We start from the raw sequence: 24,111 nt of genomic DNA on the forward strand, positions 1-24,111 counted from the left end.
GTCCAGCGAACATACCTGTCGCCACTCTGAGCAGCGCTCTGAGAGCGGCGAGCATGGTGCTGTGGCGCCTCCTCCGAGAGAGAGGTGAGCCAACTTAAGCCGCCGCTGCCTGCGCCAGAGAAATCTGAGCTGCAGCACATGGGGGGCTCTGATTGAAGGGGCTGATAGGGCTCTTTTTCCACTGACTGAGAAGAGAGGGAAAAAGGCGAAGCCAACCTGTCCACATGGAGCAGAGAATCTCTGTCCGTGGGCTCATGAATATTTAATTTGGCATCAGCCGGAGCAAACAGGGAGCGCTCCGTGTGTGAAGGAGCGGTGTGCTGCTTTGATGACTCGCGGCCGTGCTGCTCGTTAACCGAAGAGTTAACGGCAGCGGGCTCGTTCTGTGTGGGGGCTGTGTGATCACTGTCCGCCGCCATGTCAGCGGGTCGGAATTGGAAGAAGGGAAAAAAGGAGAGCTCCACATATGAGATCTGTGAGTGGCTCTTAAAAGAGCTGTTGGTGTTGTTGGTGTCGCAACGCCAACTCCTTTCCATTTTCCGCTGCACACAAACCCCGGAGGAGGTGGAGGAGGAGCTGGAGCAGGGGGGGCGAGAGACAGACGCTACGGCCGCCTATGGAGCTGGTCCCGGTGGTCCCACCGGATCAGCCCGTGACCCGCTGGGCGCTGAAAGCCGGCCTCATGCCTCCAGATTCTCTCCTCTTCCTCTGCCGTCTTGTGCATGTGCTCCATGAGAGAGTGCAGCTGCTGGCCGCACAGCGCGTCCGCGGAGATGGGGCCATCCAGCAGCTCTTCTTGACTGGCTCTGGGATGAAAGAGGACAGACAGAGCCACATGTTGCGGTATATCTGATGCTGCCAGGCCATGACGCGAGCTGTAGCCACCGCAGAGCGGGATGATCGTGCTCGCTGCCTTGCTCAGCTCCTCTACTCTTTCAGCCAGCTTCTCAACTCGAAGACGGTCGCTTGGTCTGGATTCAATGGAGGACCGGCAGGAAGCCTTCATCTGTGAGCTGTATGCTGCCGCCCTCTCGATGATGCCGGGAAGCTCCTGGACGAGTGCTCCGATGACCTGCAGAGAGGTGATCGACCACAGGGGGACCCCAGCTAAACCTGAGCGAGCCCCCCACGTGCTCATCCTCGAAGTCGGTCTCCTCCAACTGGAGAGATACTGACAGTGCCTCCTCGGGGCCGACTTCATTCGAACCCGGTCCTGCGAGTAGGTTGATGGCTTCCTCCAGACTGCAAGCGTCGGCGACGGAGAAACATCCTCAGCAGCGTCGGTGAAAAAATCCACTCGACGCCGCTTCTCTGCTGGGGATAACAGCTTGCAGTACGGAGACTTCTCCTGCAGAGTTGGCACTTGTCCGGTGTCCTCCGGGTCGGGTCAGGGCAGGACTCCGACGGTCTGCGACGGTCTGCGACGGTCTACGGCGGTCTGCGGCGGTCTGCGGCGGTCTCCGTTGGTCTCCGACGGTCTCTGACGGTCTCCCACGACGCTATACCTGCTGCTACTGTTGTTCTTCTAGTGCTACTTCATGACTGCTGAAGAAAAAGAGGGAGCAGATTGTATGAACCCGCGGCCATTTATAGGCAAGTAGCGCGGGAGGCCCATCACGTGGGTGGGCGTGGACTAAGTTTTTTCAGTGCTGCGCTGACGCGCGAGGGTGAACCCACTAGCGATAGCCTTAAAGGGCGAAGCCTATACGAAATAGAACCTGCTGGATGTGATCTCTGATATGTAAAGGTGAGGACTGTGTTCAGAAACCGTTTCAAGCCTATTGTGGAAGAGAGAAAATCAAGGTGGTAATGGAGGGAAATCGTCTTTACAGTTCAAATCATGTTAATTATAGTGCTTTTCAACATTGTGGTATGCAGAGCGGACATTAGTTTCTAGATGTGCACATAGAAAGAAAATTCTTGCCATAGAGTCTTGAACATATTGACGTTTGTGGAGCCCAGCTTCCCCTTCTTTTTTATCTTCCAGCTACATTTCACCTCTGTCATCATTTATGCACCCGTTTTCTGTGGAATCCAGTGTTTCAGTCCTTCCTGTGTTTTTTTAATTCAAGCTACGTAGATCATCAACCTGTAGAATAAATTACTTCAGTGTCCTTTTTGAGTGACAAATATTTCCTTTGACTTTGATGTTTTTCGGTGAATTGTCTCCTTTAAGTAGAATAGAATAGAATAGAATAGAATAGAATATGCTTTATTTATCCCGGAGGAGAAATTCAGGGAATAGAACTTTGTCATTGCAACAAGTGCGACGAAGTTGCAATTTTTTCCTTCAGACTTATCGTGAAAGCCTTACAGGCAAATACTCCCGGAGGTAACCCGCTGTATCAAGTATCAGAGACATTCAAATAGAAAACCTCAGAGAGAAACTGCTTGACCCACTGCCACCAGTAAGAATGTGATGAAATGACTCGCTTTAGCTGGAAGTGGATAGCTCTAAAGAGAGTTGTTGATTTGTCTTGTTGGCAGAGCTGGTAAACATATTTTACTCAGTACTGGTATTGACGGTTCAGTGGAGATTATTACAGATAAATATTAATGCACAGCAATAACGTATTATCCAGAGTGAGGAAAATACTCGTTACAGATGTGAGTGGGTGGCTCTTAAAAGAGCCGTTGGGTGGTGTTGTCAGCAGAGCTGTTTACTTGGAGCTGGTGTACTTGGTCACAGCCTTGGTGCCCTCGGACACGGCGTGCTTGGCCAGCTCACCGGGCAGCAGCAGGCGGACGGCGGTCTGGATCTCCCGCGACGTGATGGTGGAGCGCTTGTTGTAGTGAGCCAGACGAGAGGCCTCACCGGCGATGCGCTCGAAGATGTCGCTGACGAACGAGTTCATGATGCCCATAGCTTTGGACGAGATCCCGGTGTCGGGGTGGACCTGCTTCAGGACCTTGTACACGTAGATGGCGTAGCTCTCCTTCCTGGTCCTCCTCCTCTTCTTGCCGCTCTTGGTGGCTTTAGACACGGCTTTCTTGGAGCCCTTCTTGGGCGCTTTCACTGTCTCAGGCATGTTTGCTGGCTAGTCACTTAGACCATGAGGTGCTGCAGCCGGGGGCGCATTTCTAAAGGCTCCTCATGCATATAAAGCCGTGCTGCAGCTCATGCAGGATTGGCTGGGACTGGGGTTTGGACTGGGGTCCGAACTGAGGGGGGAGGTTTCGGCTTTGTCTCAAATCCTTGCGCGGTTCCCGCTTCATCCGTGCGCCGTGCGCCAAATTTCTTTGTGCGTCTTGATCCAGTCATCAGTTGTGTCTTTTTTTTTTCGTTTGAGCATGAATTGAATGTCCAGAGTCTCACAGAAAACAGCACAGAGAATGAGAAGAGACACTTTCTGCAGTTTAAAAAGAGTTTGGAAAAAGGAAATCAAGTTTCAGCCGCTCCATCGGACTTTCTGAAAGCACGGGAGGGTTTGGAGATAATTTTCTGTCTGTGACAAAGGCTTTGTGCAGTTTGTCAGATTTATGTCTGATCTGATTTAATCAAGAGTTATCACTCCAACATACAGCTCCAAACTCTTACTAATAATAACGAACAATCAGGGTTTACTTTTCCCCAGCGTTGAGCATGCATGCTCCAAAACACAAGCACTCAAACAACTATTATAATCAAATGAAAATTATCAAATTATTATTGAGTAATTACACTAAATATCATTGAATTAAGTTTTTCTGTGACATCAGAGTTTGACTATAAATTCGACCTTTGTTTTTTTTTTCTTTTCAGCATCAAAATCAGACTTTGTATTTAAAAAAAACATCAAATTTCTAGCACTAATTGTTTTTTCTTCCTTTGGTTTGGTTTCAATGTTGACAAAAATTCGAATTCATTAAGCAGTTGGTTTTAAATCCTAAATTAGATGTGCTCTGTAAAGAAATTTGAGTATTTTTTTATTTTTATTATTTATTTTTATGATTTATAAATTAAAAATAACTGTAAGCAATATTAGTCCAAACTCTGGAAGCATCCATGGCAATGTTTAAATTATCATTTTTAGATTGATGATGATCTAGAGGAAAATGTTTATCCATCCTCTTGTTTCTAAAACCACACTCAGGCTTATTACACTTTGACACTACAGTTACTCATCGCTCTCAGATCAAACAAAAAAACAAACATTCAATGTTTGGTGAAGGTGGCAGTGCAACCACAGGAGGAGATTATGACTTGTTCCCTTAATGTTTAGGGAACATCAGGCTTTGTTAGGTTTCAGTGTAAACAAGAGGGAACGTTCTCCAAACGTTAGATCTTGATTTGGGTCTAACTAACCTTTAGAAAACCATTGGGTTACGTTCTCCTTAGGTTCTGTGTTACTAGAGCCAGCGTAAAAGGAAATGATATTAAAAACTTCACATTCTCGAAAAATTCAACATTAAACAAAATCATCATCCTCAAAATATTCACTGTTCAAAAAAACAAGTGTCAGATGAAGCAATGTCTTGTAGTGACAATTGCATCAGCCAATCACCTCTGGATCATGTGTCAGTCAGCTCTAACAGCTGTTTGTGTGTCTGCACATGTGCGCTGTCATCACCCAAACATAAACAGTAACAGAGCTTCATCAACCTGCTTAAAAACACTTTCACACAAAGAAAACCTGCTCTCTGTTTTATTGTGACCTGTCAACAAGCACACAGATCACTTCACCAGTAAAATGTTTCATTATAAGATTATTAATTATTCATTTAGCCTTTAACTAGTACACATCTGATTGTAACCCAGAAACTAATTAATTTAACTTGGGAACACTGGAAATAAGTTATAGATCTCAGGAGAACACAAACTGTGTTTTGCTTTACAAATCCAATGCTCATGAACAAAACTTTATAAACTCCTGAGGAAATGTAACAGGTGGAAATGTGTGTGTCACGTGAGCAGTGGGGTGTATTCTGAGATGATGAATTGTCTTGCTGTATATATTTTTTAGAAGTTTGATTTATTTTATGTCAAACATTTTAAAACTGAATATGTCCAGAAATTACTGAGAGAGATTTTTTTTTTTTCAAACTTCCTGTAAGTGACATCCAAAAAGAGCATAAGAGTGTGGCTCTTATCGTCTAATTCAAGGCACTTTGTCAAGGTGGATTTATCAGGTGGACCTTGTGGGCTCCCAAAGTATACTCTTAATATTTTGTCCCCAAATTTACTGTTTTTATCAAAATCTCTTCAGGAGAAATAGAAGAATCAGGATGTGTAACTTGATGAATAATATTTTGGCTTGTGTGCACCCCCTGATGAAGACTGACATAGAGAGAAGGACTAAAGCTGAGAGGGGTGAAGAGGCTTTGCTTCTCCTCTTCCTCTCTCTGTTAGTCTTCATCCTTCTCTGCTTTATATCTCCTATATCTCGTTTAGACTGCCACAGAGAAGATTCAGCATACCTACAGCCATCAGGCTTATTGATTTTTTTGCAAACAGAAGATGAGCTGACAGATGATTGAATTTTTCCATGACAGTAAACATACTGTACACAACTTCAAATAACTGTAATACCTTGAATTCATGCTTACCACAGTGACCAACAAAGTTTTATTGCCTTGACAGCTCATTTTCCATGAGGAAGGACATCATCCTCCTTTTTTACCTGATGTTGTTCAGCACCTCGGACAGCTACAAGAATACGACACTCCCAGAGGAGGAGGACACAGAGGGAGTGAACTATGAGAAAACTTTCTGTTTCTGTAGCAAGAAGTAACAAAAACAAAGAGTCATTAAAAGTTCAACATCAAAAGATGTTACTGTAGACTCCACATCATGTGTAAGCTGCAGTGTCATCCTATGATGTAAACATGAGCAAAACATGATGAAGCTGTTTGAACAGCCTAGATTAAACAAGAATCCCTCCTCCAGTCAAGACTGAAGCAGTTTTTCGTGGTGTGAGTCATGGTCTAAGTCCTTACTTGGAGTTTTGTGTCAGTTCAAAGTCGACAGTCTGGGAAGCTAAAGCAGGTGTGTTTGAGACCCTCATAGAGGATCACATGGTTTCTGAATAACTCATCCTCAAGCAAACACAGGATTTGTTTGGGTCTTTCATCAACTTATTTCCTCTTAGACAATTTATCATTAGAATCTAAAACGATTCAGTACTTAAAGCACAATTCCTGCTGTGGTTATCGCTTTCAATTCCAGGTTGAAAGTTCGACGCAGGAGCTCCAAACCACCACTGTGTGGCAGCATTGGGTTGTTCAATGGAGCAGTGATCTGCTGAGGTGATTGTTGACCTCTTGACTGGCTCATTAATCTGTCCAAACTTTTACTCCATCGTTGGAGTGTCTATTTTTTGTTTGACATGAAGTGAAATCATTATTGTAGGTAATCATAGGCATATATTCACAATGTCCACCATTGGATAATGATTTAGTGATTGTATTTGTGATGTCTTATCAAGACTTCTGTCTGATTCACATTTTCTAGGTATGTCAGCTCTTTAGTTGGGTGTTTTGGCTTATTACACACAAGCCACCAAAGTTTTATTTTGTGAGGACATTCCTGTTGTGATGGATGTCCTGCTGCAGGTCAGTGTGTATGAAACACTTTGTGAACACATCATCACAGAGGGGACATCATCTGTGTGGACTGAGGTGGTTCTTTAAAGAGCTTTAATATAACTCACAGAACAGGTTTTACCTGATGTGGTTCAGCACCTTGGACAGCAGGAGCAGCGCTACACTCCCAGAGGAGGAGGACACAGAGGGAGTGATGGACTCTGTGGATGAAGGTAAAAGACACAATTGAAGAAGCATTGAATCTGAAATGTTTCTGTGCACTCCTCACTATGTGTGAGTGGCCTAACTGTGTGAGCATATGAAGAAAAATAAACTTGAAGAGAAGCAAAGAGAGAAACACAAACATCATGAAGCTGATGGAGCTGTGACTGGACAGGAATTCCTCCACCAACAAACTGAAGCATCATTAGTCGATGGTTCGACTGAGTCCTGAGTTAAAAACCCATCTGAGTGAAAAGCCTTCAGTCAGGTAAGTGAGCTTGAAAACAGGAGTTGGGACAATTGAAGATGATCACATGAGATGTGAGGAACAACTCCTCCAGCCACCACAGGGTTAGTCTATGTATCACAATCTTAACTTTATCTCTCTCTCTTTGTTGTATCGGCCACAGTCGTCACCCAGCGCAGGCGCTCTCCTCCGTGGAGGGGGTAGGAATCCTGGCATGGGTAGCTACCTTGGCACAACACCGGCCCAACCGTTCATATGAAAAGCAGCACAGATCACAGCTCCTGAGCAAACTGTCCCTGGAAGGGAGCTGCAGCTCAGCATGCAGAGGGGGATTGGAGACGGATGTCCAGTTTTTTGAAATAAACATTTCCTGGAGCAGGTTTAAGTGACCTTTTTCTACACTAATGTAGCTTAACCTGCTTCCATGCACAGAGAAAGCTTGTGTGATGATGATCCTGAAGTCATTCAGCTAACTGAGTTAGCCTGGAGGAACAGGGCTCTGGTCCACGTGTATTTGGTAGCCCAGTACGGGAGAAGCAATGGAGAACTTCTTCTAAGTTAGCAAACACTCTTGGGTCTAAAAGATATGTTATTAACTCAGTGTAGAGCTCATGCAGACCCTCAGTGATAGCTGCTGTTAGTTTGTTTGACAGGGGACTGCTGAGTCTGGCAACTATGACTCGATCATCGTAAGTCCCATCCACTGAGATAGATTGGTGAGTGACAGATAAAATTAATTCATGATGTGCTGCGTGAGGGGACCATAAATTGATTTAACAAATATTTTGTGAATTGATTAAATGAGTGATTCATGGGAGAAAGATGCATTGCATTTTGTATGTCTTATTGAGACTTCCGTTTGATTGATATTTTCAGCGGGATTGGGCTCTTTTGTTGGTGTGGTGGCTCTTAAAAGAGCCTTTGTGTTGTTGTTCAGAGGTGCAGACAGTCTAAGCTCTCTCTCCACGGATGCGGCGAGCCAGCTGGATGTCTTTGGGCATGATGGTGACTCTCTTGGCGTGGATGGCGCACAGGTTGGTGTCCTCGAACAGCCCCACCAGGTAAGCCTCGCTGGCCTCCTGCAGAGCCATGACAGCAGAGCTCTGGAAGCGCAGGTCGGTCTTGAAGTCCTGAGCGATTTCTCGGACCAGGCGCTGGAAGGGCAGCTTGCGGATGAGCAGCTCGGTGGATTTCTGGTAGCGGCGGATCTCCCGGAGAGCCACGGTCCCGGGCCTGTAACGGTGAGGCTTCTTGACGCCGCCGGTGGCCGGGGCGCTCTTCCGGGCAGCCTTGGTGGCCAGCTGCTTCCTGGGAGCTTTGCCTCCGGTGGATTTACGAGCGGTCTGCTTGGTTCTTGCCATACTGTCTTCTTTCTCTGACTTGGAGAAATATATGAAGCAGAGCGGAGCCTTGCTGCTCTTAAAGCGGAGGAGCGGCTGTGAAACGGTGACGCTGCTTGAGAGCTCCGGCTGCTGATTGGTGAGAGGCCGCTCCTGGAGCTCAGCCCCGCAGAGGAGGGGGACAGAGCCCCCGCATCAAGCTCCGCTGCTCATTGGAGAGCGTGCTGGAGCGGAGCTGAGCTCGGGCCGCCCCCTGCTGCTCTGCTCCAAGCCTCTTTACGGGTTGGTGCGCCGGGGAAAAGCGCGCGCTCCCAGCCTATATCAGGGGGACTGTGAGCCGGAGGGCGCATCATTTCTCTGAATCCCGACTCACGAAAGATTAACCATGAGTGGAAGAGGCAAAACCGGCGGCAAAGCCAGAGCTAAGGCAAAGACCCGTTCATCCCGTGCCGGGCTCCAGTTCCCCGTGGGTCGTGTCCACAGACTGCTGCGTAAGGGAAACTATGCTCAGCGTGTTGGAGCCGGTGCCCCCGTCTACCTGGCGGCTGTGCTGGAGTACCTGACCGCTGAGATCCTGGAGTTGGCCGGAAACGCCGCTCGTGACAACAAGAAGACCCGTATCATCCCCCGTCACCTGCAGCTGGCTGTGCGCAACGACGAGGAGCTCAACAAGCTGCTGGGCGGAGTGACCATCGCTCAGGGCGGCGTGCTGCCCAACATCCAGGCTGTCCTGCTGCCCAAGAAGACCGAGAAGGCCGCCAAGAAGTAAAGTCTCATACCTGACTGCTAACAACACAAAGGCTCTTTTAAGAGCCACCCACCTCCACCAGAGAGACCATTTCCTACCCAGAGTACCAGAGAGTCAGGGCTACACTGAAGAATGCAGTCAGACAATCTCATAATTAATCCATTGAATTTAATAGACCTACACTGATCTGCGGCTGATTTGGTTTCATACATTAGAAATGTATCCACTTTTAGTTGTGACTGCTGGCATCAAGTGTTGTCTCATCATGCATGGTCCTCACAGGAGGACAGCAGGCTTTACCTTCTTCTGCTCATAGCTCACTGTGGTCATGATGCCACTGAGGGCCAGTTCAGAGCACTGTGATTTTGTAATGATAAGCTAATATCAGATCAGATGTGCATAAGGAGATGTGTTGAGTCAAAAGTGTATCAGGGAATTAGTTGTCTTTAGTAAACATGCTCCTAATAACAAACATACAAATTTCAAAGTCACTAAATTCCATTGTAAATTCATTTAGGTTGTTTTTGACCCATGGACAAAATCTATGCAGCTCATAGAAATAAGTAAGGGAAAAAAATGATGATTGGTGCCAGGCAAAAAAGATAGAATATATATACTAAATACATGGCATAGCAAATAAAAACAAAAACATTCACTTCAAAGAAATAGCACAGAAACACTCGGGTCATTTTGGACTCATGTTGTGCAATAAAAGGGAAGTGGTTCAAAGAGTATTTTTATTGAAAAAGTTATTACAGAAAAACTAAAAGAAGTAAGAATCATATTCAAAAATTAATGAATAAATTAATAAAAATAAATAAAAACTTCACTGAGAAATTCCTCAAACCCTGAATGATAAAAAAATAGGTAATTGCTAAGATATTGCACATAAAAGTACAGTTCATTCACTTTGGACCCCGAGGTGCATCAAAGGGCTACTTAAAGACTAAATAGTAAACAAATAATCTTATAATGATGCATTTTACTGGTGAAGTCATCCCTGTGCTTCTTCAGGTCACAAAATAAACACAGAGCAGGTTTTCTTCAGGTGAAAGTTTTTTTAAGCAGGTTAAAAACACAGACAAAGCTCTCTTACTGTTGTTAATGTTTGGGTTATTACAGTGCACATGTTCAGACACACAAACAGCTGTTAGAGCTGACTGACAGATGATCCAGAGGTGATCAGCTGACGCCATCATCACTAAAAGAAGTTGCTTCATATGACCTTTTTTTAACACTGAGGTTTTTTTTGGGGTGATTCTTAATGCTGTATGTTTTGGAGTTTGAAGTACCGTGAAACTTTCAAAAACTGGATATTCTGAGACATGATTTTCTTTTTCACTGACTCTAGGAACACAGAACCCAAGGAGAACATCAACCTGTGGTTATCTAAAGGTCAGAACCAAATCAGGACGTTCCTCTTGTTTACACTGAAACCTAACAAAGCCTGATGTTCCCTAAACATTAAGGAACCTTAAAGTTTTTCTTTGATCTGAGAACGATGAGTAACTGTAGTGCCACAGTGTAATAATCCTGAGTGTGGCTTTGGAAACTAGAGGATGGATAAACATTTTCTTCTTCATCATCATTCATCTGAAAATGATTATCTACACATTACCATGGATGCTTCCAGAGTTTGAACCAATGTTGCTTTTAGTTTTTATTTTATTTCTATATAGCTTTAATATTCAATTTGAAATGCACTCTGTCATATGAAACTACAATATGAAAACTTTTAATATTTGTTGTAAGCAGTGTCCCTTAAACATGGTGTCATACTGTTGCAGAAAATCCACTAAAGACAGGCTTTAATATAAAGTTCTCCCCAGGGGGAAAACTGCTAAAAAAAACCAGATAATCAGTTTTATAACAGAACACATCTGATTTAGGATTAAAAACCAACTGCTTAATCAATTCGAAGTTTTTCAACATTGAAACCGAAACAAAGTAAGACAAAATAATAGGTGCTAGAAATATGAAGTTTTTTTTTTAAATACAAAGTCTGATTTTGATGCTGAAAAATAAAGCAGTGTTAGAAATTCACATTCAAACCCTGATGGCACAGAAATAATTCCATAATTTCGGATGTTTGAGTGCTTGTGTTTTTCAGAATGTGTGCTCAACGCTGGGGAAAAGTAAACCCTGGTTATTTGTAAGAATTTGGAGCTGTATGTTCGAGTGATAAATCTCAAATAAATCAGATCAGATAATAATCTGACAAACTGCACAAAGCTTTTATCACAGGAGGAAAATGATCTCCAAAGCCTTCTGTGCTTTCTAAAAGTCTGCTGCAGCTGCTGAAAACTTGCTTTTCCTTTTTTCAAACTCTTCTTATCATTCTCTGTCCTGCTTTTACTCAGAATCAGGACACGAAGACAAATCACTTTGTCAGGACGCACAAAGAAAATTGGCGCACGGCGCACGGATGGAGCGGGAACCGCGCAAGAATTTGAGACAAAGCCGAAACCTCCCCACCCCCCCTCAGTTCGGACCACAGTCCAAACCCCAGTCCCAGCCAATCCTGCATGAGCTGCAGCACGGCTTTATCTGCATGGAGGAGCCTTTAGAAAAGCGTCCCCCGCTCGGACCCCTCATAGTCTGAGTGATCGACCAGCAAACATGCCTGAGACAGTGAAAGCGCCCAAGAAGGGCTCCAAGAAAGCCGTGTCTAAAGCCACCAAGAGCGGCAAGAAGAGGAGGAGGACCAGGAAGGAGAGCTACGCCATCTACGTCTACAAGGTCCTGAAGCAGGTTCACCCCGACACCGGGATCTCGTCCAAAGCTATGGGCATCATGAACTCGTTCGTCAGCGACATCTTCGAGCGCATCGCCGGTGAGGCCTCTCGTCTGGCTCACTACAACAAGCGCTCCACCATCACGTCGCGGGAGATCCAGACCGCCGTCCGCCTGCTGCTGCCCGGTGAGCTGGCCAAGCACGCCGTGTCCGAGGGCACCAAGGCTGTGACCAAGTACACCAGCTCCAAGTAAACAGCTCTGTTGACAACACAAACCAACGGCTCTTTTAAGAGCCACCCACTCACCTCTAAAGAGATCCTCTCACCAATGAAGTTAATAAATATGAGTCAACTTTTCGTACTTGTACCCATATTACTGATCGAGTGCCAATGCATGCAATTTCCCACGACCTCTTATGAGTAAACGCTCAGTGAGTTCATCCAGATTTGCGTGGATTTAGCGCCTACATCCGGGTTTGTATCAGTTATGACAACCACCCGTTATGGTGATATCCCATGAATCCCACGTCAGCATAGCACAGTTTGCTCCTCAGGGCTGAACTCTGCTCTATTACACCTTCAATGAGGATCTAATCCGAGCAGCGTGCTCAAAGCCAAGCTGAGTTAACTATTGTCACATATATCTGATGTAGATCAGTCTTCACTGCTCACATTTCTTTCATTCCTGAAAACATCAAAGTTCAAATAAAGGTGTAGAACAGATGTGGTCTTTTTCTGCATGAACCAGATTAGTCCCTCTAATTTTAATTGTATTCAAATGATCAGCCCGTCATCAAAGTCTGCTCCAGCCTGATAACGAGCCATTCGTCTGAATCAGGTGTGCTGGAGTAGGGTAACATCTAAAACATGCAGGGCAGGGGGGCCCAGGACCGGATTTGAGAAACACTGCACTAAATAATCACTTTTTTTTTTTTTTTACATTTACACTATCCTACCTGATATTGGATTCATCAAGTTGATAGTTTTAAAATAAATAAATAATAAGGAAAATGATAATCGATGTTGACATTCATTTGTATTATTAATTAATACTGAATCCAAGCCCAAACATCCACTCAGCCCACACACAGAAATCAAATGTTAAGAAAGGAGCTGGATTGGGCGGGAAAAGCGCGGACATGGCAACCTTGCTGAGTTGTAATAAAATCATGATTGTGATTCACATAGCCCCTGGAAAATGATCTCAGTCATGACCTAGTTCAGATTAATACTTGTTGCTTCTGTGTTCTAAAGTAATCAGTGGACGCTGACACCAAGGGTCTGATGATGATATTTCCAGTATCAGTTTCTCTCTATCTGCAGTACGATCTCTATGGACATTATCGCTTATTTATAATCCACACCCATGGAGACTCACTTCTTCAACAGACTAATGCAAAAAACAAAGAAACAAAGACACAAACAAACAAAAAGGGTTAGGGTTGGGAGCTGCATTGAGCGCGAAAAAAGCTGACATGGCTGAGCTGAGCAGGAAATTGTCATTTAGTGTGAGAGGTGTGTGGCTCTTAAAAGAGCCGTTTTGTTTCTTAATTAGATGCTAAGATGATAACAGCTCACTTCTTCTTGGCTGCTGTCTTCTTGGCTTTGGGCTTGGCCACCTTCTTAGCGGGGGCTTTCTTGGCCGCAGGGGCCTTCTTCACGGCCTTCTTGGGGCTCTTAGCGGGCTTGGTCTTCTTGGGACTCTTGGCGGCCTTCTTGGGGCTCTTTGTTGCAGCTTTCTTGGCCGCTGCGGGTTTCTTGGCCTTCTTCGGGGTCGCTGCCTTCTTAGCGGCCTTGGGCTTCTTGGCAGCTGCTGCTTTCTTGGCTGCTGGCTTCTTGGCTTTAGGAACGGCTTTCTTTACGGGCTTCTTGACCTTCTTCTCTGCCACCTTCTTGTTCATCTTGAAGGATCCGGAGGCCCCGGTTCCCTTGGTCTGGACCAGAGTTCCCTTTGCCACAAGGCTCTTGACAGCGGTCTTGACGCGGGCCTTGTTCTTGTCCACATCGTATCCTCCGGCGGCCAGAACCTTCTTGAGAGCAGCCAGCGACACGCCGCTCCGCTCCTTGGAGGCAGCCACGGCTTTGAGGATGAGCTCGCCCACGCTGGGGCCGCTCTTGGTCGGCTTGCTGCTCTTCTTCTTGGCCGCTTTGGCCGGAGCAGCGGCGGGAGCTGGAGCTACTTCTGCCATAGTTTACTCAGTTCAGTGAACGCAACAGGAGACGTGAGGAGGATTCCCTTGGTGTAGAGTTGATAAATCCTGAGCGGGAGGCTGTCCTTAAAGCACACATGAGAACCGTAGAGACTCAAGCAAGCAGCAGCTCGTCCACTCAGTCTGAAAGTCGGACAACTTGTGTTTTCTCTTTCCCTAAAAATGCTCCAAACGAAGTGTTGTTGGAGAGATCGAGGCTGATTGTAAAAGTAGGAGATACTGGAGCTTTTCCTCTTCACACTGAACTCATGTTTGTCTCTCAGGTTGTTGAGCTTTTGTTCAGGGAGACTCCAAACATCACAGATTGATCATGGTGATAGCAGCTGCTCATCGACTTGTCCTTCTCTTTTCTTTAATAAATTCATATAAAACGCATCAATACACTAAAACACCTTTCCTTTCTGTTGTTTACAAGTTTATGTAGAGACACCAAAGTAGAAAAGTCATCTACTGGTCGTGGTTTGTTTAGAATATGGTGTTTTTGAGGAAGCAGCAAACACACTGATGTAGGCTGAGGAGTGAACAGTTTCTCACTGTGATTGAAGGTGACTCTTTGGACACTCAGTGTTAGAAATAATTGGTTTTAAATGTATAATGTGTGTTCGTGTGCACTAATTTAACTGGACCTTTGTTTAAGCAGAACATCATGGACAAAATAAGTGACATTTTGAATTATTTTTTTTTTCTTAAACTCTAAACTGGTCCAGAAATATTCTCACAAATTTTGGGACACATTTGTTCCATATTTTAAGCATTCAATAAGAGAAGTCATCAACTTAATGATTTGTTTTTATTTCACCCCACAATTATCTCTTTAAGTACTTGAACAACACTATTATCAATTTCATATTTTTAGTCTTTATAACGACTTTGTTCCAGTGGTTTTCAGGTATCCCAGTCTGAATTTCTTTCACTTGTGGATCAAACAAATAAAAGACCTGAAACAGAAAACAGTTCCTTTTGTCCAGATCTCAGCTTTAAAAATGTTTATATTAAAATGGGAAATATTTATATATATCCCACTTTTTTCCACAAATAAAGGTGAGTAAAATTACAGGCCACAAGCTTTTTTATACACATGAAGCTTAGCGAAAGTTCAGTCAGGAAGACTGGGGGCACACTCACACACTCTTCTGTTCACTCATTCTTTCCCGCTTTGTCTATCAGCTGACTGGGAGGCGCGTCAATTTTTTCTCTGTCCAATCACATCGTTTCCGCTTCAATCGTTAGCCAATCATTTCATAGCTGTCAAAGTTTAAATGCCATCTCTTCTGCTTGTCAGCTGTCTTTCAGGCTCGCGTCTCGACCCTCCTCCTCCCCAGACACCCCCAGTCTTCATGGCTCAGTCCTCTTTCTTCAGCCCAGCAGTCGTCCGCCTTGCAGCTGCAGATTGCAGTTCGCAGCCTCGCAGTCACAGCCCAGCAGTTCTCAGCCCAGCAGTCCGCAGCCCGAGTCCGAAGTCCGCAGCCCGCAGTTCTCAATGAATCACAGATCAAGCCTCTTAGGACTATCACCACCACCAGTGTCTAGACTCCATCGGGGGATATCATAATTCTCAATGTCATTGCACCCCCTTTCATTTATTAATTGCTCAATGATTGATGGGGTCTAACCGCCAAACTATCTTTGCATGCATTTGTTCATTAAATTGGTTCATAACTCTTTATGGTGTTTAAGTCTCTCCTGATTGAAATACTTTGTTATTTCATTTGTCTGATCATCGTAGGTTGTTGACCTAGTTGCTTTCATGCATTAGGATCGACAGCTTTTTTAATTTAAAAAAAAAAGGAAAAAGAAAAAAAGTGAAAAAAGAAGAAAAGTGAAAGAACTCCCCACTAACAATGATCTGACAAACAAAAAACTAAAATCAAAATCAACCCGTAATTAAACTGCCCTTTATGTGATCTATGTTAACAAATGGGACATTGAAAAACAAACTAAGTTTCATCTATTTGTTTTTATAAAAAAAAACAAAAAAACAAAACAGTATTTTGTATCTCAATTCAAAACCAAATATCAAAAGAATACACAGATTTCTTAGCAGCATTATTTTGTCACAACACTTGTTTAAGCTTGAAGTTTGCTGCCTCACTACGACCAAACTTGTTTTTTCTTTCAGGTCATGGGGAACATTAAGAGCCATGTGGTTTCAGGAATTTTCTACTATTATGCAGCAGGTTTCTTGTGAGTGCTTGTCTCTTTAGGTAGAGGCCTGATGGTGTAAATATATCCGTCCTGAACTTCAGACTTTTTCATCTGACACCTTAGTGAATGATCTATAGATAACAATAAAGCAGAAAAGTCCTCAGGCTTTTATTCGAGAAGAGCTGAACTGCTATCCATGAACAACAATACAGATGCTGAAGACGACTGAAGCAGCTTTTGTAGCAGGTACAAAGGTAAAATATGGCCCCAAGACAAATAATAAAAAAAACAATAAGTGTTAAATATAAGTTTAGAAATATTTTTTTTAAACATCTATGAAGCTTTTCAATAAATATATTAATAGAACATGTACACCAAGGACTAATTACTGACCCTGGTGTTGTGTCATGCTAAGAAGATGCAGCTCTCACAGCAGCTTTCTCCAGAACAGCTGACTCCCAGTGTGTGAGAGCTGGACCCACACTTTCTTCCTTTGGTTGCTCAGCTCTTACTCAGTCACTCAGTCTTGCTCATGGCAGTTTTGTTTTTATTAAAGGCATGACAGCAGTGCTTGTGAGGATACAGTATTGTAACAAGACGAGTAGCAGAGAAGGGGACACTATCAGGAGTCTTGTCCCCACCTATGAGGACAGCATACCATGTTGCCAGACGCAAATCAAAGAGACACCTGCAAACAAGCACCTGAACCAGCAGGTGTCTATTTCTGTGCAGAGTGTGAAGAGATTTAAAATTTCCACAAAAGCACCAATTGCAGCACAAATGTCCTAAATGAGGAAAGTAGAGGGTCCTTCTAGAAACACTGATTGAAAAAGGGTTAATCAAATCACCAGTCATATCTACCAGGATATGCTAAACCATGAGGCTCCAAAACGTACCAGATTAGGGGCAGCTCAGGAGCTGTGAGAGCCCGCTCTTCTTTGAGAGTAGAGCTGAAAAACAACATATTTCAAATAGGGCAGAACTGTCCCTTGCTATAAACATCCCCTCTGCTGCCGTCCCATTATCTATCTACACAAACCCTCGTCGAACTAGCACAGGCGATGCTTTGTAATTGGGAAAAATCTGCTCTTCACAGAACAAAGTGTGTGGCCCTGAAAAGGACCTTTGAGTTTTTACAGCAGCGTGGGGTCGATGGTTTTAACCTCCGAATCCGTACAGAGTGCGTCCCTGTCTCTTCAGAGCGTAAACCACGTCCATGGCGGTCACGGTCTTTCTCTTGGCGTGCTCGGTGTAGGTGACGGCGTCACGGATCACGTTCTCCAGGAAGACCTTGAGCACCCCGCGGGTCTCCTCGTAGATCAGACCGGAGATCCGCTTGACTCCGCCACGGCGGGCCAGACGGCGGATAGCGGGCTTGGTGATGCCCTGGATGTTATCACGGAGGACTTTACGGTGACGCTTAGCGCCTCCTTTACCGAGTCCTTTTCCTCCCTTGCCTCGTCCGCTCATCGTAGATGTAGTTTTGGTTTCAAGTTGAATGGTTCCGGCACAGAAATCACAGTGATTTAAATGTTAGCTGAGAACTTGAAAGAAGACGGGGTGCATGTTTTCTTCTTCCTTGGTTTCAATGGCGACTGAAAACTCCTCCGCGGAGCAACGCCATCTACTGACCCTTCTGCGGAGCCGGAGATTAGGACTTCATATCTGGGACCAGAATGTTTAACAATAATGGTTCTGAGAGGAGCAACATAGTGGATGGAAAAGACAGAAAGAATATGTTTGAGAATTATTATTACTACATTATAACTTTTGATTAATACAGAGATTATAAAATGTTTCCATCATGGGGGAAGTCAGGGGGATAAGATACAGAAGACTGTGCAAAAGAATATTTTATCCAGAGTTTACATTAGTCTAACATGACTTGCAGCTGCTCTCCTGTTTTGTCAGATCAGAACCTTGGACAGTTCTGAACAGAAGGTGAATCCTAGAGTAAAAACTGCAGCTCTCCCACCCCACCCCTTCAATCTCTAAAGGTCTTGATCAAACATTCAGGGAACTAGAATTTAAAAATCCACTATGTTTTGGTCGGATTCAAAACAATTCTCAGACAGATAAAATGAAATATTCATGATCCGTTATTTCTCTCATTCATTTTGTAGTTGATCCTCTTTTGGTTTATGGAAAAAAATAAAATCTGTGAGGAAAAAATAAAATCGAAACACTACACATTTACTTGAGAGTTCATAAAGTGTCATTAGTAAGCAGGGGGTTAGAAAAGATGACACAATTTATATTTTCCCTAAAATAAAATAAATAACTTATAAATATCCAATATCCAGAGACATAATTAATGACATTATATTTATTAATGTAATAATTTTCGATCAGCAATGCACTAGATAAAAACTATGGAACCCCAACAGACCCAATATTATATACATAAAATCAACATTTTGAAGTAAACACCATCTTTATGAATAACAGAGGAATATATAATATGACCATTAGATTGTGAAATCAGGCAATGTTACCACAAAATATGTTTTTTTAGTCTTTCATATCAATTATTGTAATTCAATATTTCATAATGATTATTTCATACTTTAAAAAAATGAATTTTTATTAATTTACCAAGCTTTAATCTAAGAAAAATAAGGTTATCCCATGGTGTTTTTTCAATTTGTTTTATTTTATTTTTTTTTCCCAATGGCCTTTTAATTTCATAATGTTGTTTTTTTTTTTTTTCAGAATGTCTTGGTCTGTCAATCGGAGCCAGAGGCTGGGACCCCCGTTTGATCCCTTAAGATAAATAATAATAATAATAATAATAATAATAATAATAATAATAATAATAATAATAATAATAATAATAATAATAATAATAATTAGTTAGATTACATTAGAGGGGTCCGGCCCCACCTCACCTCTCAGCTGCTTGAGGAGACAACTCCGAAATTGACTTATCTTCTTCAGCCATTGTGTCTCGAACATTTCATGCCCTCCTGTTTCCAGCTTTTCTGTCTTCTCAGCATTAATCATAAGGTGTGCTCAATGTGCTTCTGGAGAACGTGATCCGTGATGCCGTCACCTACACCGAGCGCGCCAATAAAAAGACCGAGACCATCATGGACGTGGTTTATGCCCTGAAGAGACAGGGACGCACTCTGTGCAGATGCAGAGGTTAAACATTGACACCACTCTGAGAAACCAAAGGTCCTTTTCAGGGCCACTCATTTCCATCCTTCAGAGAGTAGACTTCCTGAAATATTTTGTTGTGTGGTCGGAAAAGTCGACTGTTGTGATACTTAAAAATAGTCGTACCGATGACTTGATCCTTTGGACAAACTGATTAACAAGCGACATGGACTAATGTGCAATCTTTGAATGGCAGGCTACACTCTCTAAATTCAGTTAAGTTCAGTGAAACACAAAACCTAAGGAATGTGCACTGTTGGGCAAGCCCTGGGTTTTGTTTAAAGACATGAAACCTGCTCCAAGGTTTGAACTATCAACAGTCCCTTTTGACTTGTTTTCTCATGAGGCAGGGTTGTCAAACACATCACTCACATCACTCCTTTTACACTCCTTTCACACACCTTTCCAACAACTCCACTGGCCCTCCATCACACTGTATACAGTTACAAATACTAGTCATACACACACAACCCATCAACAACCTTGCATCTCCCACATGTCTCCACGCTTGTCCACACACTCCCCCTTGACCTCCACAGCACTGACTCACTTGTTTAAGTTGATTCGGAGTTTTCATCACATTTTTCACACCCTTTGGTACTTGTGCATTTAAATATTTGTAATTTTTTCATGCCAATCAATGTTTCATTACTATTATTATTATTGTAATTATTATTATTTCGTTTTTATTAAGGTTTACTGTTAACGTTGTCTTGAGGAGATTCATTTTTTCTTGTTGCATAAAAATAAAACCATACCCTCCCGCCACATGTGATGAGATGAGAGATAAGACTCAAATTTATTGTCACTACACATTAAAAGTAGACTTGACTATATGCTGTAGCAAGCACAGCATATAGTCAATTACTAATAAGGACAATATTATGCAAATTATTGACAAAATATGAATGGGTTGATGGGATTAATATAAATGAATATAAATGAATATAAACAAATGCTTTAAAAATGACTCTTTGTTTCCCATAACCTGAAATAACAGAGCAGATGGTCAGTGTGAGGCAACAAATTAAAAGCTAATAAAAAGACTGTGATGACACTCTTCAGAATGGACAGAGACAAAACGTGATGTAAAACTGTTGCTGCTCCCATTTTTTCACTTTGGTTTCTAGAAAGTTCTAGACAACTACTGAATGAAAATGATCAGAGAGCTAAAGGATTACAGCTGGATTATTTTAGGTGGTAAAGAAACAGTTTTAGGGATGAAAACAAATTATTGGCCTATGTAGTTAATACTAGAGTTAGTCACCTCTGTTATTTCATTTTTTTTTTCTTACATGTTAAAAGAGCAAAACAGTTTCATGTTTCTGCACTTAAATTGTGTACAGTCAGTTGAACAGACAATTTTAAGAATGAAAAAATGATTAAGAATAGTAATAACAACCCACAGAGTTAGTACCTTTGTTTGAAACCTCTGATTTTAAAATGTGTTTATTAAATGCTATATTTATAAATCAGTTTCATGTATGCACTTATAAATTGTGGAAACATTTAAAGAGCAGATCATAGAGAGACAAAAGCAATCATCAAAAATGTCTCTTATTATGTTCGTGGTGTTCAACCTTGACAAAGGCCCAAATCATTAAGTCAACACAAACATGCAAAAATGTTATATGGTGATTAAAGTAACAAGTATAAACTATGTAACAAAATCAATTCTTTCTAACACTGGATATCTCAGAAGTCACCTTCTGTCGCAGTGAGAAACTGTACACTCCTTAGCCTACATCAGTGTGTTTGCTGCTTCTTCAAAAACCTGATATTCTAAACAGAGCGCTATTTGAAGAGCACTTTCTTTTTGCTTTTGTGTCTCTACATAAACTCGTAAAAAACAGAAAGGAAAGATGTATTTGTGTTGTTATCACTTTTACATGGATTTAGTAAAGAAAAGTCAAGGCCAAGTCGATGAGCAGCTGCTATCACCATGATCAATCTGTGATGTTTGGAGTCTCCCTGAACAAAAGCTCAACAACCTGAGAGACAAACATGAGTTCAGTGTGAAGAGGAAAAGCTCCAGTATCTCCTACTTTTACAATCAGCCTCGATCTCTATAAGACCAGTTAGTTTGGAGCATTTTTAGGGAAAGAGAAAACACAAGTTGTCTGAATTTTTGACTGAGTGGACGAGCTGTTGCGTGATTGAGTCTCTACGGTTCTCATGTGTGCTTTAAGGACAGCCTCCCGCTCAGGATTTATCGACTCTACACCCAGAGAATCGTCCTCACGTCTCCTGTTGCGTTCACTGAACTGAGTAAACTATGGCAGAAGTAGCTCCAGCTCCCGCCGCTGCTCCGGCCAAAGCGACCAAGAAGAAGAGCAGCAAGCCGGCCAAGAGCGGCCCCAGCGTGGGCGAGCTCATCCTCAAAGCCGTGGCTGCCTCCAAGGAGCGGAGCGGCGTGTCGCTGGCTGCTCTCAAGAAGGCTCTGGCTGCCGGAGGATACGATGTGGACAAGAACAAGGCCCGCGTCAAGACCGCTGTCAAGAGCCTTGTGGCAAAGGGAACTCTGGTCCAGACCAAGGGAACCGGGGCCTCCGGATCCTTCAAGATGAACAAGAAGGTGGTAGAGAAGAAGGTCAAGAAGCCCGCAAAGAAAGCTGCTCCTAAAACCAAGAAGCCAGCAGCCAAGAAAGCAGCAGCTGCCAAGAAGCCCAAGGCCGCTAAGAAGGCAGCCACCCCGAAGAAGGCCAAGAAACCCGCAGCGGCCAAGAAAGCTGCAACAAAGAGCCCCAAGATGGCCGCTAAGAGTCCCAAGAAGACTAAGGCCGCCAAGAGCCCCAAGAAGGCCGTGAAGAAGGCCCCTGCAGCCAAGAAAGCCCCCGCTAAGAAGGTGGCCAAGCCCAAAGCCAAGAAGACAGCAGCCAAGAAAAAGTGAGCTGTTATCATCTCAATGGCCAATTAAAAAAACAAAACGGCTCTTTTAAGAGCCACACACCTGTCACACTGAATGAGTATGTTCCTGGTCAACGAGGTTGCCATGACTACACTGGCCTGGCTTGATGCAGCTAGTGTCTGCAGGAGACGCAGTCTGCAGACCTCGTCTGAAACTTTATAAGTGGTAATAAAATAATGTAATAATAGTGACTTATTCTTTCTTTTCTTTTTTTTGGATTTTATTTTATTTCTTTAGTTTTACCTGCAGTATGACAGAGTATGGCAGAGAAGAGATGCGTCAAATGGCTACGACTTATCCAGGAAATGTCATAATCAGGCCCTTAGTGTCTAATAGGATTGACTGCTGAGTCTTGGGCAGAGCAGCAAGCACCAATCAAGTGAGGAAAAAGCTGAACACATTAAACAGCAAAATGTCAAACCAGTGTGTTTCTGTAAAACACAAAATCGTGGTTTGTTCATTTGGAAATTGAAATTATATCTGGATAGGCATGACAACGTGAGCCACAATTTCATAATGACTCGTGTGGGATTGGACCAAACAGGCGTCTTTCAAATCAAGTGATCGGTTATTTGCCTGACCTGGGGACATAATGAGTAGAGCGCCTTTTTTTTTTTATTGGCACATTGAACATTTCGTGGACAGCATTCACACTAGAACTATGTTTGACTTTTATTTATATAACTATTTCGAAAGATCACAAGTCACTGGAATACAGCACAACACTATCTTTATTTTGTGCCACCTTTCTTCCTTCGGTGAGATTCAGGAATATGATCGCTTTAGATATGAGTGGGTGGCTCTTAAAAGAGCCGTTGGGTGGTGTTGTTAGCAGAGCTGTTTACTTGGAGCTGGTGTACTTGGTCACAGCCTTGGTGCCCTCGGACACGGCGTGCTTGGCCAGCTCACCGGGCAGCAGCAGGCGGACGGCGGTCTGGATCTCCCGCGACGTGATGGTGGAGCGCTTGTTGTAGTGAGCCAGACGAGAGGCCTCACCGGCGATGCGCTCGAAGATGTCGCTGACGAACGAGTTCATGATGCCCATAGCTTTGGACGAGATCCCGGTGTCGGGGTGGACCTGCTTCAGGACCTTGTAAACGTAGATGGCGTAGCTCTCTTTCCTGGACTTTCTCCTCTTCTTACCGCCCTTTGAGGCGGTTTTCGAGACGGCTTTTTTGGAGCCCTTCTTGGGCGCTTTCACTGGATCAGGCATGTTCGTAGAAGTTTCGGAGCAATATGAGCTAAGACGGCTGTGAGCGCCAATATTATAAGTCCTCCATGCAGATAAAGCTGTGTTACCGCCCGTGCAGGATTGGCTGGAACTCGCGTTTGACTGAGGCCTGGACGGGGGATTTGGGGCGGGTAGGCTTTCTCTGAAATCCTTGAGTGATTTCCGCTTTGTCGATGCGCCGTGCGCCAAATTTCTTTGTGTGTCCTGACAAAGTGTCTTCGTGTCCTGATTCTGGGTAAAAGCAGCACAGAAAATGATCTGAGACGATCCACAGTTAAAGATCCTGAAGAGGAAATCATCTCTACAGCAGCTCCATCAGACTGCTACAATAAACAGAAAAGCTTGGGGATATTTTCTAAATGTACTTATTTTGTGTTGTGTGAAGATGTTATTGCAGTTTTGTTTTCTTTTTTTAATCATAAAGAAAAAATACATTTTGTCATTCGGGTTATTTTTATATGGCTCTGTCTCCCCTTTGCTTTAATGACTTCTGACATTCAGAGAAAAAGACAAAGCTCCAAATTCTAACTTCTTTTCTCATTAAAAAAGGGTAATGCAAACTGTTTTCCTATTCTTGTTGCCCAGATCCTTGTTCCTACTTTTTCAGTTGGGATCTAATGTTGGGCAAAGATTTCTCTACTGATGGGTTTTCACTCACATGAGCA

The 24,111-nt window shown here is 43.4% G+C and overlaps 9 protein-coding genes across 9 annotated transcripts in view; 3 read left to right on the forward strand and 6 right to left on the reverse strand.

Moving 5' to 3' along the window:
• Positions 1-24,111, reverse strand: part of LOC141810945 (NLR family CARD domain-containing protein 3-like) — a 482,659-nt gene that overhangs the window by 222,509 nt on the left and 236,039 nt on the right. The gene's annotated exons all lie outside the window — the stretch shown is intronic.
• Positions 2,661-3,029, reverse strand: LOC141806719 (histone H2B 1/2-like). Its single transcript, XM_074692370.1, has one exon. The coding sequence runs from the start codon at positions 3,027-3,029 to the stop codon at positions 2,661-2,663; it is 369 nt and encodes a 122-aa protein (XP_074548471.1).
• On the reverse strand, positions 7,921-8,331 carry LOC141806239 (histone H3). The gene has a single exon (XM_074691627.1). The coding sequence runs from the start codon at positions 8,329-8,331 to the stop codon at positions 7,921-7,923; it is 411 nt and encodes a 136-aa protein (XP_074547728.1).
• On the forward strand, positions 8,685-9,100 carry LOC141806434 (histone H2A). The gene has a single exon (XM_074691973.1). It carries the CDS (start codon positions 8,696-8,698, stop codon positions 9,077-9,079), a length of 384 nt encoding a protein of 127 aa, XP_074548074.1. The 5' UTR covers positions 8,685-8,695; the 3' UTR covers positions 9,080-9,100.
• On the forward strand, positions 11,678-12,046 carry LOC141806729 (histone H2B 1/2-like). Its single transcript, XM_074692395.1, has one exon. The coding sequence runs from the start codon at positions 11,678-11,680 to the stop codon at positions 12,044-12,046; it is 369 nt and encodes a 122-aa protein (XP_074548496.1).
• Positions 13,368-13,982, reverse strand: LOC141805974 (histone H1-like). Its single transcript, XM_074691224.1, has one exon. It carries the CDS (start codon positions 13,980-13,982, stop codon positions 13,368-13,370), a length of 615 nt encoding a protein of 204 aa, XP_074547325.1.
• On the reverse strand, positions 17,300-17,618 carry LOC141806922 (histone H4). Its single transcript, XM_074692643.1, has one exon. The coding sequence runs from the start codon at positions 17,616-17,618 to the stop codon at positions 17,307-17,309; it is 312 nt and encodes a 103-aa protein (XP_074548744.1). The 3' UTR covers positions 17,300-17,306.
• LOC141806027 (histone H1-like) lies at positions 21,583-22,197 on the forward strand. Its single transcript, XM_074691252.1, has one exon. It carries the CDS (start codon positions 21,583-21,585, stop codon positions 22,195-22,197), a length of 615 nt encoding a protein of 204 aa, XP_074547353.1.
• Positions 23,057-23,434, reverse strand: LOC141806960 (histone H2B-like). Its single transcript, XM_074692704.1, has one exon. It carries the CDS (start codon positions 23,426-23,428, stop codon positions 23,057-23,059), a length of 372 nt encoding a protein of 123 aa, XP_074548805.1. The 5' UTR covers positions 23,429-23,434.

This window comes from Halichoeres trimaculatus, unplaced genomic scaffold (assembly GCF_033239565.1).
Source record: "Halichoeres trimaculatus isolate MK-OKI-2021-1 unplaced genomic scaffold, fHalTri1.1 fHalTri1_scaffold_2, whole genome shotgun sequence".
Lineage (NCBI taxonomy): Eukaryota > Metazoa > Chordata > Actinopteri > Labriformes > Labridae > Halichoeres > Halichoeres trimaculatus.